General features: G+C 35.0%; 1 protein-coding gene across 3 annotated transcripts in view; it reads right to left on the minus strand.

The window, feature by feature from the left end:
• Positions 1-20952, minus strand: part of PRMT3 (protein arginine methyltransferase 3) — a 129866-nt gene that overhangs the window by 23527 nt on the left and 85387 nt on the right. For 2 of the 3 annotated variants that reach the window (XM_059407077.1, XM_059407057.1), the window contains one exon: positions 18974-19060. In XM_059407077.1, the coding sequence (XP_059263060.1) occupies positions 18974-19060 (87 nt within the window). Of the gene's footprint in view, positions 1-11915; positions 12039-18973; positions 19061-20952 lie in introns of those variants that run through there. The other variant, XM_059407066.1, reaches the window with a different exon arrangement.

Here is a 20952-nt window from a genome sequence, read left to right on the forward strand (position 1 = left end):
AAAAAAACAATAAAGTCCTTAGACTGAGAGACGGGAGAGTCTGTGGTAATTAAGAACAACAACAGTGCTTATTATAGAAGAAAACAGAATAAAAGAAAAATACATGCATATGCAGCAAACTTCTGGGACAGTCTGATCACATTTGTAATTTGGTGGGGATCCTCCACATATATAGGAAAATAATTCAGGCACGTAGCTTTGTTGTGCATCTTAAACATTCCTAAGCATTAGAATATAGTCTTTCAAAATGAACTGTTTCTTCTTTGTGGATTTCACAAAGAGGAAGAAAAAAACTCACAGTATGTGTAAACTGAATATTTAAAAGTCTGTTTTAAGCCATGTTTTGTTTATCCCAGACACACAAAGGTAAATGCACTTCATTTTTATACATGCTCATCTGAAGAACAATGACTTGGAATAAAAATAAATTATTTTCTCGTGTATTTTGGTGTGATGAGTATTTCTTTAAAGAAAATGTATCATGTGTGTATGGAGCAGGATGGCAGCCAATGAAATAAGATCAGACTAGACCTTATGAGGAAGAAGGAAATTAAAAATTATCATTATCACTATCACCTGCAGGGAGTAATTTATCATTTCTGTTCTTCATTGGTATCATGTTCCAACAGCGTGTGGTTACAGCAGATACAATTAGGCAGCTGGCCACAGAAGTAGGAGGATAATGTGCTTTTGATGGAGTTTATCCAAGCATGGAGATAGAGTGTTTGTAATCCATGCAGCAGAATCACTATAACAAAAATACAATTCATTTTTTGTTGGAGTATTCCTTTCAAAATCTTAATACAAAATTCAAAAGCCAACTGATGATGAGTCTGAAGCAAGTAAAGAAAGCGTAAGAAGAAAATACATAAAAATGATTACTATAGTTTACATCACTGTATATAAACAAGATGATAATATAAACATAAGCCATGCAAGCTGCTGCATAAAGAGTATGAACTCTGCTGTAATAACTGGTATTTAAACTCAGAAGATGAAATCAACAAATATGAAAATCATGTATGATTTTCTCCCAGTATTAACTATACCTTAAATCATGGACTCTTTCTTCTTCAATTAATTTTCTATTTTATCCCAAGAGAAAATTTGCATCTTTTCTTTCTTTCATAATTCCTCTAGGGAACAATACATATTAAGTGCCATATACTCCTCAAGGGATATTGCCAAATTGAGTAGTGTTTAGAAATAGACCAAGCAATAGGGGAAGTAGCAAAACAGACAATAGGTCTAAAAATATTTTTAAAAAAGTATTTTTACCAAAAAATTCAATAAAATTAATTTTTGACCTACTTAAAATATTTTCAGGTTGTAACTGAAATTTCTTTTAAATTTACTTATCTGGGTCCCTTGTAATTTCAAAATTGCTTACTAAAGTGCTTTTAGGAAGAAGAGATCACCTCTTCAGAGCCTACAACGTAAGTACTTTAATTCTGACATTTCATAAATTGAGAGCTTACATGCCCTAACTGCTCAACATTTTTTCCTAGCTATAAACACAAGATACTGTTCTATATACTCAATAATCACTGACATTTACTAATACTTTCACTTTTAAAAACCTTTTAAAGTACAGTATATATGCAGAAAAGTGCACTTAAGTGTACACCATGAATTTTCAAAAAACACAGCCATGAAACCCAGTTTAAGAAATGAAACTCAGATCAAGAAATAGAACAGCCCAGCACCCCAGTAATCCACTCGAGCCAATCCTAGGCACCTCCAGCCCAAAGGGTAACTACTATTCTGATTCCCCCCACCAGCTTTATTGAGATATAATTGACATATAACATATAATTAACACATAACGGTTATAAACTTAAGGTGTGCAATGTATTGATTTGATATACATATATTGCAAAATGATTACCATTAATAATTAATTAATTAATGAGTAATTAACCATTAATGTGATCAGCATTAGTGAAAACCTCCACCGTGTCAAATAATCATCATTTCTTTTTTGTGGTGAGAATTCTTAACATCTATTCTCTTAATAACTTTAATACTTATAATACAGTATTATTAACTGTAAGCATAACGAGGTACATTGGATCCCCAGAACTTACTCAGTTAGTGTCCTCTGACCAACATCTCCCCATTTCTCCCACCCTCTATCCCCTGTTATTACCACTTTACTCTCTGTTCTGTAAGTTTGGCTTTTTTAGATTGCGCATGTAAGTGACAGCACGCAGTATTTATTTTTGTCTGACTTATTTCACTTAGCACAATTCCCTCGAGGTCTATCCATGTTGTTGAAAGTGGCAAGATTTCCTTCTTTTGATGGCTGAATAGCCCTCTGTGTATCTATATATGCATGTGTGTGTATCTTTATCCTCTCATCTACTGATCGACACTAAGGTTGCTCCCATATTTTGGCTGTTCTAAGACTGCAATGAATATGGCAGGGCAGCTATCTCCTTGAGATTCTGTTTTCATTTCCTTTACATATACTCAGAAGTGGGATGGCTGGATCATATATTAATTCTTTAATCTTTTGAGGAAACTCACACCATTCTCCACAGTGACTGCACCAATTTACCTTCCAGCCAACAGCACACAAGGGTTCTCTTTTCTCCACATCCTCACCAGCACTTGTTAGCTCACCACTATACTGATTTCTAAGATCCCAGATTCATTTTCCCTATTGCATATTTCAACATAAATGGAATCATACATCATGTAGTATTTTGTGGACTGGCTACTTTCCTCACTATTGTTTTTTAGATTCACTTACACTGTTGCACATTACTTAAACTGTTACAAGGCTGTAAGGCATATCTGACTAACAGTTTATTTATCCAGTCTAAGACTGACAGGCACTAAGTAGTTTTTTTTTTTTTTAAGATTTTATTTATTTATTTGACAGACAGAGATCACAAGAAGGCAGAGAGGCTGGGGGTGGGTGGGTGGCGGGGAGCAGGCTTCCTGCTGAGCAGAGAGCATGATTCAGGGCTCCATCTCAGGACCCAAGGATCATGACCTGAGCTGAAGGCAGAGGCTTTAACCCACTAAGCCACCCAGGCGCCCCTCTTTTCCTCCTTTTTGAGATATAATTCACATACCATAAAAATTTCATATTTAAATAAACTGCATTAATTCAGTTTAAAGAATACTCAGTTGTACAACCATTGTTGCAATCTAATTTTAGAACATTTTTATTACCCAAAAAAGAAATTCTGTATCCATTCCCCCTCTATTCCCAGACCTGTCTATAGATTTCCTATTTTGAATATTTCATATAAGTAGAATCATACAAATGCAAGAGCATATAAATGGAATGCTTTCATGGTTAGCTACCTGTACTTAGCATAACCTTTTCAAGGTTCATCCATGTTGTAGTACATACCAATATATGTTTTGTTTTATGGACAGATACTACTTCACTGTATGGATCTACATTTTGTTTATTCATTCTCCAGGTGATGGACATCTGGTTTGCTTCCACTTTTTAGCTATTATGAAGAATGCTGCTACGAGCACTCATGTGGAAGTGTTTGTGTGGACATATGTTTTCATTTCTCTTGGGTATGTATCTGGAAGTGGATGAATTTTTAAGTTAATCTTATTCATAAACTCAAAATAAAGACCTAAATGTGAGACCTGAAACCATAAAATTCTTACAAGAAAACAGGCAGTAATTTCTTTCAATCAGCCATAGAAACATTTTTGTTGATATCTCTCTTCTGGCAAGGAAAACAAAAAAATTAAATAGAACTACCATATTATCCAGTAGTTCCACCACTAGGTATTTACCCAAAGAATATGAAAACACGAATTTGAAAAGATACATGCACCCCTGTGCATTATCTACAATAGCCAAGATAAGAAAGCAACCCTACTGCCCATCCGTAGATGAATGGGTAAAGAAGTATGGAATATTTATACAACGGAATATTGCTCAGCCATAAAAAGGAATGAAATCTTGCAACAACATGGATGGACCTAGAAGGCATAATGTTAAATAAAGTAAGTCAGAGAAAGACAAATACCATATGACTTCACTCATATGTGGACTTTAAGAAACCAAACAAAGGAAAAAAAGCCAGACTCTTAAAATTTAAAGATATATTAGGACTTTTCTTGTATCCTCTATTTCTCTTGCCCTTCCCAAATCTTCCCACTTGTATCCCTCCATGCTTCCTTCTAGATATTTCCTTTTGACCTAAAATCTAGTTCAATAAACATTTCTACACCAGTGTGCTAAGATCTGCTGCTAAACTCATTTTAGTTAAGTTTCAGAATATGTTTGACTCTTTTTCAAATCTGCTATAATTCTTTTTAAATATTTTCAATTGTGGCTTGATATTTACAATTTCTTTTGTCCTTCAACTTAGTATGCATAGTTATTTTTATTTTTAACTTTTTAAAATAGGCTCCATGCCTAAAATCAGGTGTGAACTCACGACTTTGAAGAGCCAAATGCGCTAACGACTGAGCCATCCAGGTCCCCAAAGAGTTATTTTAAAGTCCATTATCTGGCATATCTAAAATCTGGAGCACTTGGAGCTCTGTTTTTATTGCTTACTATTTCAGCTGGTTATTGATTTATGTTGTCTTGTGTCCTTGTGTGACTGATTACCTTTGATTATAATCTGCACCTTATATCTGAAAAACTGTAGAAATAATTTAAGGCCAATGATAATGATCTTCTAGAAAGAATCTTTGTGCAATGAATCTGGGGGTGCTGGCAACCCTAAGATCATCTTAATCTATTAATGGGGTTTGAGAATTTCCTGGGTCACCCAGATGATTTGAAGCTAGGCTGCAGTCCGTGGAAGGGTTTATTTATCTATAATTTTACCCTATTCTTGGGTGCAGTCTTTCATGGTCACAATGCAAAGCACTGGGGAATCACAAAGTCCTGATTTTTATATTCCTATCCATGTGAGGCTATCAAAGGGCAACACAAGTCTTAGCTGCTACTTCTGAATTGGTAAATGCCTATAGGGCAAAAGCAGACCCAAACGTCAGTCTCATTTCTCTGGATTGTCTTCTTTTCTGAGTTTTAGCTTGATAATGCTTTACTAATTTATATCTCTGATACCTTCAAACAGATAGTGTTTTATATTTAGCTTTTGTAGTCATTCTCAGCAAAAGGGTCACTCCATTTTATGTAGTCCACCATTATAGTGGGCAGATTTATTACTGCATTTTTTTCCTTCCTACTTAAGGATCCCTGCCTATAATACTCCTCCATTCCCTAAACTAGCTTCTTCTCATTTACCATGTGTCTGTTTACACATTATTTCCTCCGGGCTTAGTCTTCTCTAATCCCGCCAAATAGATGTTTCTCTATTTCTCCCTGTAATAACACATTCCATGCTCAAAGTGCTTTTGGTTTAATTACAGAGCCCTGCAGCCCTGAAGGGCAGTCTCACCACGTCCGTGCTCTCCTCCGTATCCTCACTGCCCAGGCACAACACCTGGACATTCTACCTCAACAGTGAAGACAACTGTGCAGTTACAAAGGCATGAAAGAGCCAGGAAGTGCAGGCTCTATAGAAAATTAATAAAGAGTTGCTAATTGAGAGAACTAATAAATGAATAATGAAGTGATATTATATGCTCAACTCCTGTCAGCCTTTGGGAAAAGAAAATCATGATGCTTTACTTCTCTTATAACTTCCTATTTTTAAAATTCAAAATTGCTATTAGGTATCAACTACTTTAGGGAAACATTCTTTGAAGTCTACACCGACAACAGTTATTTGCTCCCCATTAATCTAGTGCACACAGTATTAGGAAGGCTTTCTGGAAAAAGCCATGCCTAAAGTAAAACCTTAAGTATGAACAGGATTACTGAGGAAAAGCAGGTAAGAGTGTGCCAGGCCAGGGGTATCTTTTATACGCCTCTCTTATTAAAATTCTCTTATAGAATACCACATTACAATTATCTATTTATACATTGGCCTCTCTTAAACTAAGGTCTTGGGGATCAGAGATTATATTTTGTTGTACTCGCAGTACCTAACACAGAAGCCAGAACTAGCATCCTAGTATACAAAGGACTAGTATTCAATACATGTTGCTTAAATGAAAAGTTGTCTTGAAAAGCATTTCTCCATGTGTGTGCTTGCCACTACACAATGTGCAGCCCACTGCTTCTCTAGATTTCTATCACCTACCTGCTTCCTGGCATAGCATCAGTTTCTCATGGTTTTATACCAATGCTTATTGTTCCTTATATTCCATTTTTCATGCTGCTTTTTAATGTTCCCTAAAAATACCCACCTATGGCTCATTCCTAGTTTCTCAAATGGCAGAAAATACTATCAATGATAAGTAAACATTCTAAATTTTAAGCACAAAATAGGATATATTGTATTTAAAAATCAACAAAAAACAAAAGAAACCAGTTTAATGATGGCTGAAGAGGTTTAAAACTGAAAACTCTTAAAACCCATTTTTGTTCCTAGGTGATCAAGTCCTATCAAATGCTATTTGTTTTTTTTTTTTTGGTTTTTTTGGTTTGTTTGTTTTGTTTTTTAAGATTAAAAAAAAATTTCTTTGGCAGAGAGAGAGAGGGGGCACAAGCAGGGGGAGCAGTAGGCAGAGGGAGAAGCAGACTCCCCACTGAGCATGGAGCCCCACAGAGGCCTCGATTCTAAAACTCCGGGATCATGACCCAAGCCAAAGGCAGACATTCAACTAACCGAGCCACCCATACATTCCAAATGCCACTTGTTTTTACAGGCCTTTGGGACTATAAATTGAGAGATCAAACACTGAAAGAAACTCTGACAGACAGGAAAAAGGAGGCAGGTAGAAGATGTGGTGCACTTTACTTTCCAGAAATGAACAGGGTATTTTCTCTTTGGAAAAGTGAGGTAGGGCTACTAGTGTGACTCGTCGGTTAAGCATCTGACTTTTAATTTTAGATCAAGTTGCGATCTTAGGGTCCTGGGATCCAGCCATGCATCAGGCTCTGTACTTGGTGGGGCACCTGCTTGAGATTCTCTCTCCCTCTCCCCCTGCCCCCCCACTCACCCCAGCTCATGTGCACTCTCTCTCAAATAAATAAATAAATCTAAAAAAAAAAACTAAGGTAAAAAGTTGGCTTCCTCCTCCCCATCTAAGCTCTACTAAAACAGTATCCAACAGCTGAAGTGAGAACTAAGTACTTTGTGGCATTCATTTATGTTTGCCCTGTAGAGGCTGCAATTTTTCAAAGAAGGTAATTATACCAGTTGTCGTAAGTTCTGGCTTTATGTCTGTAATTTCAGTGTTTTTTGACTGCTTCCTCTGCACACTGCTGGGTGAGACAATAACTTACATTTCTGGGGCCACAGGACTGATTCTGCCCACCCTGTATCCATGAGGTTGGATGCTGAATTAAAGGATAAACAGAAAAGAATAAAACATCAGGTGGAATGCTATGGTACAATCTTTTGGGACAGCCAGGACATATCCTTGTTAAAGTGAAGGGCATTCTGTAATAGCTATGTCACTGTTTTTGTGATCTAGAAATTTAAAATGTGACTCTTTGCAAAACTGCAGGTAGTAAAGAAGTGATTTTGCTTTTAGAAGCAGCTTATTTGCATAAATGAAGCATTCTGAAGAAAGGTCTCATTTCCCCAATACATCAGATAGTGAGGTATATGGACAAATTAAAGAGTTTTCATTGCATTACCTTTGCCTGTAAAGAAAGTAGTCTTTGAGGGCGCCTGGGTGGCTCAGTCGGTAAGCGTCTACCTTTGGCTCAGGTCAGGATCTCAGGGACTTGGGATTGAGCCCCACATTGGGCTCTCTGCTCAGCAGGGAGCCTGCTTCCCCCGAAGGAGCCTGCCTGCCCCTCTACTTGTGATCTCTCTGTAATAAATAACATCTTAAAATAAAAATGAAAAAAAGCACAACCTTTTCATTCAAAGTGCAACAAGGCAGGAAAACAAATTTAAAAATAATTGGCTTATTTTATGGAGACTTCCTATGTGCCAGACATAGTAGTAAATGCTTGTGTACATTATCTCATTTAGCACACTCAAATAATGAGGTAGGTATTGCTGTTATGATCTCCACTTTTCAGATGAAAAATCTGAAATTCAGAGAAGTTAAATAACTCTTTCTAAAGTCATACTAGTAAACTCACTTCACTGGGTCTAAAGCTGATGTTTTTTTTTTTTTTTTTTTTTTTTTTAAAAGGAGGTTCCACACCCAGCATGGAGCCCAATGCAGGACCCAAACTCATGACCCTGTGATCAAGACCTCAGCTGAGATCAGGAGTTGGATGTTCAACCAACTGAGCCACACTGGCACCCCTAAAACTGAAGCTTTTAACCAGTTACATTAACACTGTTTAAACTTTCCTTTTTGATTTTAATCACTTTTAGAAAACTCTCTACTATTTCAAGATTGGCCCTTTTCTCATTCAGTCTTCTAGAAAAGAGAAAGATGGACTGATTTTGGTAACTGATATGTTCTGAGCCATATGGTATTTGTAACAAGATTTATTTTTCCAATTCTTGATTCATCTTCCAATAAAGACTGATCCTTCCTGTGACTACATATGTATACATCAGACAGCTGGAAACATTAGGTGCTTTAGGATGTGCAGAATTTCTGAATGCCAATTTTTGCGACGGCTTCTGCCAAAGCATAAGTCAAAGGAAATCTGAACTGAGAAGATTACTTCCTTATAGGTCATTATTTTGGGGATAACTGTCTAAATCAAAGAGGAAAATACCTGGTCAAACTCATTTATTATCACAATGTAATAATGCTAATTGGCAGCCTCTGAGATAAGTCCAGGGGGAACTCCCCTGACACATCCAATAAATAGTTCACTATTATTGATTGTGTGATAAATAAGCCATTTTTATGCTTATTGCTGTGCTTGAGATAAGTATTTGGGTCCTGCTTGAGTGTGATTATTTCTCTCAAATTTATTCTGACCCTTGGCATTGCTGATTTCAAGCATGACCCTATTCCTATCTAGAATTAAATTATGATTGTAATACAACAGAAGAATTTCAACACTCTACTCAAATTCTATTTTAGAACAATATGGTGTTCAAATCCTTTTATAATATAACTCAACTGGAGGCTTTAAAACCACTGTTAATGAACTTTCAAAAATGCAGATTCAGAGGCATTATTTACAGCATGGCTTTCAAAGGAGGCTCAAGCATAGGAATCTCTTCACTCTAAAGACTCAAGTTCAGGGTTTCTCATTTTGTGGACTTCTGCATTCTCTCTGAGCAGGTTTAAATAATGGTTTAAAACTGCAGGTGATTCATCCTGCTACTCTACTCAATGAACACATACCTCAAAGTTATTAGAAAGTGGGAAGCATATCTTTTTTAAAAATTAAACTTTTCTTAATGGTACATTTCCAAGGAAAAAGTACAAAAATAGACAGGAAGGCAACTAACCATAAATAAGTTGAAAAAAATCCAGATTTTAAAAAGGCTAAAATCCTCTGGGCTTTAGCTCAGAAGGCTAGACTCTGTGGTTGGGGAAAAAAGAAAGATACGGGGTGGGGGCCAGACAGAAGTATGCAAGATTTTATAGGCAATGCAATGGGTACACCTGGACTTCAGTCAAATACAAACAATATCAGAACTAGATAGAATCCCTCTGAATATGAGACAAAGCCCCCTTTTATAGATAGTAGAGTCATATATTACGTGAAGAATTAGTCACATAATGGTTAAGTCAAGTAATCAAAATTACTCTGGAAAATCCCTAATGTATCAACCGTCCCTCAGTAAGTTCAATTCAACTAGTTTTTCTGGCAATGGTACAAATCATTTCTGGGCTCCAGATGAAGGAGACAGCTTGTAACAGAGTGCCATGTTATATTAAAAAATATGTTTTTGTTTATTTTGTAAAAAGATTTATTTATTTTAGAGAAAGTGTGTGCGTACACACACACGCGTACATGCATTAAAGTTGGGGAGAGGGGCAGAGGGCAACAGAATCCTCAAGCAGTCTCCCCACTGACCATGGTGCCTGATGTGGGGCTCGATCACAGGCACTTGAGATCATGACCTGAGCCAAAATCAAGAGTCGGGTGCTTAACCAGCTGAGCCACCCAGGCGCTCCATGGTGTATTTTTAAACTTTCCAGATTTTTTTTTTCTGTTCATGAAGAATTCATCCATGTTGTAGCGTATGTATACTCAAGATCACCTTTTTTCATTGACATATACTACTCCATAAATATGCTACATTAATTTATCCATTTTACTGCTGATAAACATTTAGCTTGTTTCCAGTTCAGGATTATAATCAAGTAGGCCACAATGGATACCGTGTACATATCTTCTGGAAAACATGAGCTCACTTTTATTGTGTAAAGACCTAAAAGTGAAACAGTTAAGCCACAGAGGAAGCATGTGTTCATCTTTGGGAGCTATACGACAGGGTCGCCCTGTCGTATGGAAACAACTTAGCACAGTACCTTTGCGTTATCACTCTTACGCATTTCTTAGTATGCTGTCATTAGTATTTTTCTTTAAAAACATCTACGAATAAAACATTTTAAGCACACACACAATTATAGAACCTCTGAGTACCTGTCACCCATATTCAACAGCTACCACTATTTGGCAAATTTACTTCATCTATTCTTCCTCTGCCCCCTTATCTTTGCTGAACTGTTCTGAAGCAAATGCCCGATATGTCATTTCTCCCTGACATACTTCAGTTTACATCTCTAAAAAATATCGACACTTTCTTATATAACTAGCATGCTATTATCACATGTAACCATAAAGTGAATTTAAATTATCAGTCTCCCTCATTTATGCTTTGTGAATAGAAGAACTGTTTTGGCTTGTTATTATATCCCCAATGCCTTCCAGCTCTTAGTACATAATGCTACTCAAAAAACAGTCTGTGAATAACTGAAGAGATTTAAATACTATCACCGCCATCGAAGCCTAACTACAAAGGTTCAGGTTTCAGAGAAGAGTACAAAGTTATGAACCATGCTCTAGATCTTATGATCATTTATATAAGGAGAAATCTAAAACTGATAGAGAGGTAGAATCACAAAATTAGAAATGTCCTCCTCCCAACACATAAAATTTACTTAATGAAGCCTATTAAAATATATACCAGATGTCCCACTAAAATCTATGATGCAAGTTCAAAACAAATCTTACAATTTCTAAGCAGCACAGATGTGTTTTAATAATTAGTTTCCTTAGCTGATTAGCTTTGGAAGGTCAAAATTAGGTCAGTTTACACCTAAAAGTACTAAGAGCTGATTTAATACCCAAGAAATGAGTTTGGAACTAGTAGGTTTCAACTGTCAGAGATTTTTCAAAAGCCTTGAAAGAAGATTTAAGAACACAATTACAAAGAAATAGGCTCATCTTAAGTTTATTTGTAAGCTATTGGAAAAATTTAAAGCTTAATTAAAAAGTAAAAGTAAAATAAAAATGATACTATGAGTAAGGAATCATTAAAGTTTGAATTTTAAACATTATAAAGTTTCATTTAATAACATTTGCATTAGCCTTAAAAAAAAAAACTGTAAACCAAAGACTTGTCTTGACTCCCTCAAAAGAATTATCAGTGTCTCTCAAATATATCTATCATTTATCAAGTATGTCATTTAAAAAGGGGGAAGAAAACCAAAATGAGAATTGGGAAGTAACATACAATTTATTTTTTAGTTCATGGACTGAATTTTTGTTCATTTACTTTTCCCAACTTTCAAAAGTCTTAAATACATAGGCCCAGATTTTCCACATTGGGCTTTTAAAAACAACACATGCAGGGACTTCTGTTTCTAGTTAGGATGTAGAGGTTTGCAAAGGGTCTTCACATTGATATAACAACAAAAATAAATACATCTTCGCTAAACTAAGCAATCATATTTTTCATTAATAACACAGAAGAATCTTGAAGGCAAAGAAGTCTAGATTAACTATTTTCAGAGAGGAATGAGCCAGCCAGCCCCCTCTAGTTGAGCAGAGAGAAATAGTGGCTTTCATACCTGAGGGCATTTATCCAATGTTGGGACCCTTGGTGGGAAAAACAGCAAAAAATGCTGTAGGCACAGCAACCTAGCTGGAACAAGGAGAACCCAGTCAATTTTTAATGGGCAGGTCTGAGCTAGTATGGTACACTAAAGTCTAGAAAAGCCTGACAGGTAGAGCTAGCAAACCCAGAAGGTGGACAAAGCTGGTAGTTGTGCTTTGAAGCAGGCAGAGGTTTTCTTGCAATGCTTAGATCCTAAAGCCAAAATCATCTACAAGCACACAGTTCACTGTCACCATCAACATGACATTACTACTCAACTCTGCCATTTGCCTAGGAGATGAAGTTGTTTGTTTCAAGCACCTTAAGAAAACCTGTCTACATGAACAACAGACCTTTCAACTAATCCTGAGAGAGGAAATGCCTTCTTCTTAAAAGAGAAAGCTCAACTAGACTGTTTACTCTTCGAGATACACTTTGAAACTCACCCTCTCACTGCATCTATCAATTCTCAACTAGATCATGAGCCATGCCAAATCCATGAGGACCTTTTCTCCCGTTGCCAACTTCCTGCTCGGTACTGATAGATCCACTGATGATCAGATTTTCCAAACCTCATAAATATCCCGACTTTGTCTTTCTCCCTAAACTCAGTTGTATTTTGACTGTCTTTCCAAAAAACTGTGAGAGAGAGGGGCCTATTCCTGTGCCCCTGGTACCTAGCCCTCACCAAGCTCAATTCCAAATTAGGTAAAAGGTATCAGCCCTTTAAACCTAGCTGCCAGGCAGAGTTAAGTGGAACCCCTTCTAGGGGAAAATACTACCTATTTAATCTGTATTATCCTTTCAAATAATGACTAACACAAAATATAAAATTATGAAATATGAGAAGAAAGAGGAAAACGTGACCCATAATCAAAAGAAAAAAAAGCAACAGGGGTGCGCCCGGCTGGCTCAGTTGGAGGAGTGCACAACCCTTAGTTTCAGGGTTGTGAGTTTGAGCCCCACACTGGGTGTAGAAATTACTTAAGTAAATAAAACTTTAAAAAAAAAAAACAGAGTAGAATCATAGTTGGCTTAGGGAAGTAGCAAATAGATCTTAAAAGAGTGATTATAAATATGTTAAGAAATTTAGATTAAAAGACTGACCAAACTGGTTTAAAAAAAAAAATGAAAGAATAACTCAAAAAATGAAAATAGAAATTATGGAACTGAAAAACATGATATTTAACGTGAAAGTATTTTGCGGCTATCTCAACAGCAGGAAGACTGTAGATGAAGAAAAAAAAGTGAATTAAATAATAGGTAAACAAATTATCCCAAAGTGAACTTCTTAAATGGCTACTATACTTCAGTTTTTCCCTTCAACATTTTCATCCTTGGAATCAGGTTCCCTCATTTAAAATAAAATCTTCTGGGGAGCGGCAAAGCGTTTTTTTCTTCCTCATAGAATCTTGGCTATAGAATTTAATTACCAACTACAATATTTCCTCCAGAAAATATCTCTTTTGTGTTCCCGTTCCCAAACCACTCTGTGTATACATCTATACTAAGAATTTTATATTCATACTAAAATTTTCTTAGCCCCTGTCTCCTGTCACTTAAGTGCCTTTTCAGGACAGAGAACAGGGATGTGTGTGTGTGTGTGTGTGTGTGTGTTGCGTGCACGCACCTTTGTACATAGATTTCAGACAGGGACGTAGTATTTAATATTTGTTTAATATTTAATATTTTAATATTTGTTTAACTGAAAAGTCTGTTAATATAAATCCTTATATTAATGATTTTTAAAGTTATGATAAAAATTAAAAACCTCGCAATGCCACCATACTCATATTAGTGTACTTTGATAAAATCCAGAAGACTTTACTGTAAGAGGTTTTTAAGTACAAATATAAAAAAAAAGTCTGCTGGTTTTTATTTACTCCAGTGGTTCATCTTTAATTTAGCAACTGTAGTAAAAGAAAAATGCCTAGGAAAAATATTGTTCTTTGTTAAATGATGTTTAGAAATATATTAAGGGAAGTTTATGCAAACTGAACACTGTTGTACCAGTCATTGTTAGTGCATGCTAGCAGAGATGTAGAATAAAAGAAAATATAATGCTGAAATTAAAAATATAAAAATGACTGCTCTAAGAGTTAATAAATCAAATAAAAATCTTTACATGTCATACATACAAGATTTATACATGTAATCTGATAAAATCATCTTAAATATTTTCCTTTTAAAGGTAAACAACTCATTTGTTACATTAAAGGCAGTATGAAGAGTCATTCAATGCATATGCTTGCCTATATCTTTAAGGAGCTTTTAAACACACAGACGCCAGTATGAACCCCGATGGAACAGAAAGGGAGAATATTACACAATTGAATAAATGACAAAAATATACTAGAACTCACAAAATACAACATATTAGTTCTAAGATGTATGGCTTTAAACCACTTCCCTTCGACACTTGTAAACTTTCCATATAATAATGGACTTGACTGCTCATTTACTGCAATGTTAGGCAGCCTGTTGTGATAGTCAGATGCTAACAATTCATACCTCATCATGAAAGCAAAGGCAATTTGACCTAAACTGTCAATAATATAAGATACATAAAAAATGTTAAAAAATTGCTATGTATGCACTACTAGTCATTGGAAAATTATCCTTTAACCAATATCCAAGACACATATGATTATCATAACCTGTTAAATTCCCAAAAACATAAAAAAGTTTATTGATGCAAAAACACTACATTAAAAATGCTATCAAATTTCTTCTGTGGTGTGTGTATGTGCCTGTGTGTGTTGGTGGTGAACACTGCAAAGAAAAGATGTTTTATTAAAGGTTCTAACTTGAGAAAGCCATCTAAAAACACTATCAGTCTACAGCACACATGCTTTTGAAATTAAATGCAAAGGGGGTTTTCTTAGCATCTTGTTACTTTGAAAAATCCAATTTCCTCTAATATTTTAATTAGGCTACAAATTTAGAATCTCATTAGAAATAAATGGTTATGCATATATTTAAAATGGGCTTAACTACTCAGAGAAATCATCCATCTTACTTTTTGGCTATGCATTCAAGTTTTAAGCAGGAGGATTTTAATATTTTTTAATATATTTGAAGGTTTGTATTCAGCAGTAGAAAAGCAGATACTTTTTCCTTTACCCTATCTAAAGAAGCCATACCTCTTCCTCCCCAAAGTAACTTTTTCCATCTCTTTGGCAGGTACTGCCTTTTTTTTTTTTAAGTATTTTCACTAATTCTTCTTACACTATAAAGGAGAAACAAAGTTCCAATTAGGCACTCATCCTTTTTAATACCTTTGTTGTGGATTATTCCCAAGTAACCAGGCGAATAATCTATCTATTCAAAAGTAGCCTTAGAGACTAGGCTTGTATAATAGCTCCAGATGGTTGGTAGCAGAAGAGTGTACGGAGTTGGCACCACCTCAAAGAGCAAAAGATAGTTGGAGTAGATATGGATGAATAGTTGGGACTCACAAATAATGAAACTGTAATAAAGGTATTACAGGCCACAAACCCTTATTCATGCCAGGCTCACATTAGGGTAAGCATGCCGGGAAGAAAAGGAAGTACTTAAGACATGTAGACGCTTGACCGAATAACAAAAAATACACTCTGAAAATATGAAGAAAAAAATTTTTTGAAGATCTACTTTTTCTCAACAAAGAGGATGGGCTATGTCACTTACTTTATCATATAACTCTGTTAGCCCTTTCTCTGAGAAAGAGTGTATTTTGATCACACTCTCTCTCCCTACCAACAACTGCTAGACTACTGGCTGAGAATCACATTTTTCAGACCTGTTTCATATGCAACATATTTTAGATTTTTCAGATCTGTTTCAAATGCAACAGGCTCCCTCTCTTCTTCCACATCTCAAATATCTCATTCATAAGTTTCTGTATCTTCCCTTAATAGCTTGTACAATCCTATTGGAGTTTTTTTTTAGCAGGATCAGGATATTTCACAAGTAAGACACAGTGATTTATTTTTCTTCACCCAAAAAATGGGAATATTAGTACCTACTTCAAATGATTATTAAGAAGACTAAATGAAAAAAAAAAAAAAAGAAGACTAAATGAAATAATCATTTTAAAGTGATTAGCACATTGTCTGGCATGCAAGTGTTCAATGACTAAGACATTATCACCAAGAAAATTTTTGTTGACAAATTATTTGACAGAATAATCTCAGAAAGGTTAAAGTTGAATAAGTACTAAAATTTCTATGTTCAGTACCTGGCATGTATCCAATAAATATGGTTTGAAACTATACATTCCTCTCAAAGGTGATTACAGGAGTTCTTCAGCAGTGATCAGACTTATACACAAGTCCACTTCAACTTTCTGCCACCTCCGACCTAAACACCAGACTTACCTCGTTTCTAGACTTTTATACTGAAATCATTCAGGCATGCTGGGAATAAAAATATTAATCTAAAAGGCTCTTTAAGGAAATAAGGTAATATAACAGGTTCTTTTGGATTTATCTTTCTTACAGAACTCTATAGGGGAACAAATGCAGCAAGTACCTACTTGATATGTTCTTTAATACAAAAATTTCTATTATAGTTTTTGTGTTAGACTTTATGAGCTTTTTTGTGTTTGGTTTCTATTTTATTCTTTTAAATATACAGAATAAAACCAAGATCATTAAAGGGTAAGTACAATTTATTTCAACAAAAAGCTTCTTTTACTCTATGGCAAGTAATAGGAACAGAAAATAATTCTATACATGCACTGTGAAACTCTTCTGTAGCACAACACTACTGCAGCTAAAACTGCTTGCTAAGACTTTTTAATCACTAGTGTACAACCGGACCTATGTGCTGCCAGAGGTGCTGAAGGAAGATCTGGACAGAGGAACTGGACAGCATGACGTGTGCAGGGGGGTATAGGTACAGGATGGGAGTGAAGAGCTCTGCTGATCTGCGTTCATCAGTGGGGCCTACCACTCATGAGCCCCCAGGGGGGCTCTTGGGTTTACAGGGTCTGCAGTGGTACAGGCCTGCTTTGTGGCCAGGCTAGTTCCAAGATGCGGTCTGAGAGTATTTTGTCTATTCCTTAGCTCTCCCAGTGTGTCTGGAATTATACTGCTTAACTCTTCAGTAAATCACCTTTTGCTTTAACAAGCTGATTTGGACCTTGTTGTCTAAAACTAAGAACCCTGACCAATAACCCAAAAAATAAAGAACATTTCAAAAAAACTCAGTAAACTCCTCTGTCTACCTAAAGCTAAAAAATGTCCACAGCTAAAAACAGCTTTTCAAGTCTTCACTACAGTTTTACATTTGCTCTCTGATTCATGTGAAGGACAAGGAGAGACGACCTAAAATAATATTACTTAATAATACTGGTAATATGTCAATTTCTATCTAAGAATTCCCTTATAGATCAATAAACTGTCATTAATCAAGAGGTCTTTTTTTAACTCTCAAGGATTACTAACATCAAACACAGGGCTTAACTCTAAGACTTAAAACCTTTAGTCTGTAATTTCAATCGAACAAATTATTTCAGTTATTATAAAGAACAACTGGAAAATCTGGGAGAAATGAATGGGAAGAATGAAATTTTGTTTTTATCAGATAAACAAATATATTGGGTATCCCCAAATAAAATAAAAAATCTGGGATCTAGATAGCTACTTTGTAAAAACTGTAAAAACAATTTCTATGAAAAGAATTCTTCAAAACATCAAAGCACACCATTACACTCACTTGATTTAAAATAGTATTAGATCAAAATGGACAGAAACAATTTTTAAGAAGTCATAAAATCTTTTGTATGTTTATCTTTTAAAAAGTCAGGTTCAAGAGTCAAAGTCAACATGACTATAATCTGTTTCACACAGTTATGGATTATATAGTTTTCAGTAAAATTTTAATTTTGAAGGTACAATTAGTATTTCAAAAACTATACAATCAATTTTTATTTTTATTTTTATTTTTTTTATTTTTTATTTTATTTTTTTTTTTTAAATTTTATTTATTTATTTGACAGAGAGAAATCACAAGTAGGCAGAGAGGCAGGCAGAGAGAGAGAGAGAGGAGGAAGCAGGCTCCCTGCTGAGCAGAGAGCCCGATGCGGGACTCGATCCCAGAACCCTGAGATCATGACCTGAGCCGAAGGCAGCGGCTTAAACCACTGAGCCACCCAGGCGCCCCTATACAATCAATTTTTAATATAAATATTTGTATCAATACCACTTACGTAAATTCATACTTTCTCAAGTAAAGGCCCACATTTTATTAACATTCTGAGTCTCCTGGTAAAAAATATTGTTATCTTAGTATTAATAAACATTTAGAAAATATTTAAGAAAAAAATTAATATATTTCAATAATCTAACATTTCTGGCTACTTTGTAGGTGCTTCCACATATATTAATTCATTAATCTGTATAACTAGTCTACAAGATAGAAATTATTACTATTTCTCTTAAAGCAGTTGATTAGTCTGAGGTATAGATTACCTAGGTAACTTGAGCAAAGTAAGGAACTAGTAAGTGCCAGAACCAAATGGGAATCCAGATAAATTTTTCTAATGACCAATTACACCAGGATGCTTCTTTAAAGAAAGGTAAATCATCATTTCTTTCTTATATTTTACAGAAGAATATAAAATATTATACCAAATGAACATATTTTACTTCCATCTATATTGAGTATTAAGAGTTATCAGGAGGTAAAGGACATGAACTTATCTCTGAAGATAAAGACTAGTACTCTCAATCAGTTACATGAGAGGCAATAAGGAAGACTTTATAAAGAAAAATCATTGCAAACATGGTGTCCTAGTACTTTCTCCTCTCAACTAAACTAACTTTTTTTAAGTCTACTGACCCATCAAAACAGATCTGTTCAATAGCCTAACAAAGGCAAAGATAGACTGTCGAAGGCAATAGTCTTTTTCATTCATCACAGGTCCGGTAATTAATTCATTAGCCTGCCCATCAACTGCACTGCTAGTGAGATTTGTGAAAGGAGATGAAACCACTTACCGTGCACATGGATGTCTTTGTAATTTGCAGGGTAAAATCTGAAGAAAACTCCAAAGCTGAGACAGATGTTGTATGGCAATCTATTTGCTACCCATTAAGAAAGAGTGGAAGGAAGAATTTAGTAAAAATAGTGAAAACAAACCCCAAATCAAACAGATAAATATTTCTTTATGCAAAACGGATTACTGTAAACCAATGGTTTGCAAAGTTTAATCATTCAAACCTCACTTCTGGGGTTGGTTTTTTTCCCCCTCTTTTTTTTTTTTTTTTCTGGGGTTGTTTTCAAATTTAAAGGCTACTAGCACTATCGTTTAATTTTTGTATAAACCAAATGAGTATTTTTTTACTTAAACTTCTTGTAAGTACACTACATATCAAATCATGGCTCTGATGTGCTAGAGTTTTTCCGAGATACACTAAAACATCTTCAAACAAAATTCTTTTCTTGTTTTCCAACTAAAATAATTTTGTATACCATTAGTGGTACACATTTGCTATAAATTATACATGATAAGAGTCAACATTTTTATAGGAAATGCCAACTTGAAAACAAAGGCTAATGAGAAGGATAAGGTATTTTAGAATTCCTTTTTGTAACTGCATTTGAAGAAAACTTTGTAAGATATTAGGAAAAACCGTAACAGATGAAATCAAAGAGCCAAGCCAAGGAAGAAGATTCAACTCAGGAAAACAATGGCCAAAGAGCCTTATCTTCCTGTTCTGCCCTGGTTCAATTTCTTCTTCATTTTACTTTGGAGAGCAGGGAGGTCATGAAGGCCTGACTTGCCATGAGTAGATTATGACACAGCATACACAATTCATAGGACTATGTACTTGAGCCATTACCCTCTTCTAAATAGCTTGAGAAAATTTTAAAGAAGTTACAGTGTGGTTGAGTTTTATTTATAGAGCATTGTGGAACATGGAACAAAATATATTTACCCAAACAAACAAGTAAATAAATACTTATTAATGTTTAAAAAAAAGAGAAAGAGTATGTGTACTTTTTGAACATCTTTGTTATTAGTCTAAAATCTTCTATTTCAACTATTTATTCATAGAAGTTTTGGGCATTAAACAAAGAGAGCACTATAGAGAAAAATACCCTCCCCCCACTACCCTCCTCTTCTGCAGAGCCTTGAGGCTGAGTTGGCTGAAACTGTACACTCCTACCCAGAATCAAGGAATGCAAATAAATCTCTTATTATCAGTGTACCACAGGATTCAACAGTACTATAATCATTAACCAGGTTACAGTTTTTTCTTAAAAGCTAAATGCAATTTTAATCAGCTTGCTCTTGTTGAGAAACTTTTTAAGTTTATTATTATATGCCAACTTTAAATATTTTATCTATGAAGAAAATTAACAAATATTTATTGAATATCCATTCTATGCAGAGAACAATTATTGATGATATGAAAGTGTGACTACAAATATCAGGCAATGCTCTGAACCTAAAACTGAACAAACTATATTTATCTAATTAAAACAGACAAACTAAGGATTTTTTAAGAAAAGCAATGACTTTTCACTGCAAAGTTATTATTTAACCTATGTAAATTTGACACAGCAAAATTAACAATAAAACTAAAGAGTAACATGATGAACGGTAAGATTTTAAAACACAAAAGGAATTAACTGAGAAATCTGAACAGAGTAGGGCTTCAGCTTCATAGGCAAATTCAGTGTAATTACTAATCTGAAAGGCTGGAAGAGATTTGAACATGAGATGTTAAACTGTATAGAACATATGATATGAATGAATAATCTCACTGTAAATGAGAAACTAGAATAAGGCCATGGAGGTGGTGATGAAGCATAAATGATAATACAGCAGGACTTTTCACCTTCAAAGCCCTCAGAGTAAGGAACTGTGATATACAAAAAGGTAAGTGATTCCAATGGATGATATAGTCAACTGGTAAATACTGTAACCTCAAGGTACATTAGACCGGTTAATATAGGAAGGATAGCCACT

The sequence above is a fragment of the Mustela nigripes genome, chromosome 1 (assembly GCF_022355385.1).
Source record: "Mustela nigripes isolate SB6536 chromosome 1, MUSNIG.SB6536, whole genome shotgun sequence".
NCBI lineage: Eukaryota > Metazoa > Chordata > Mammalia > Carnivora > Mustelidae > Mustela > Mustela nigripes.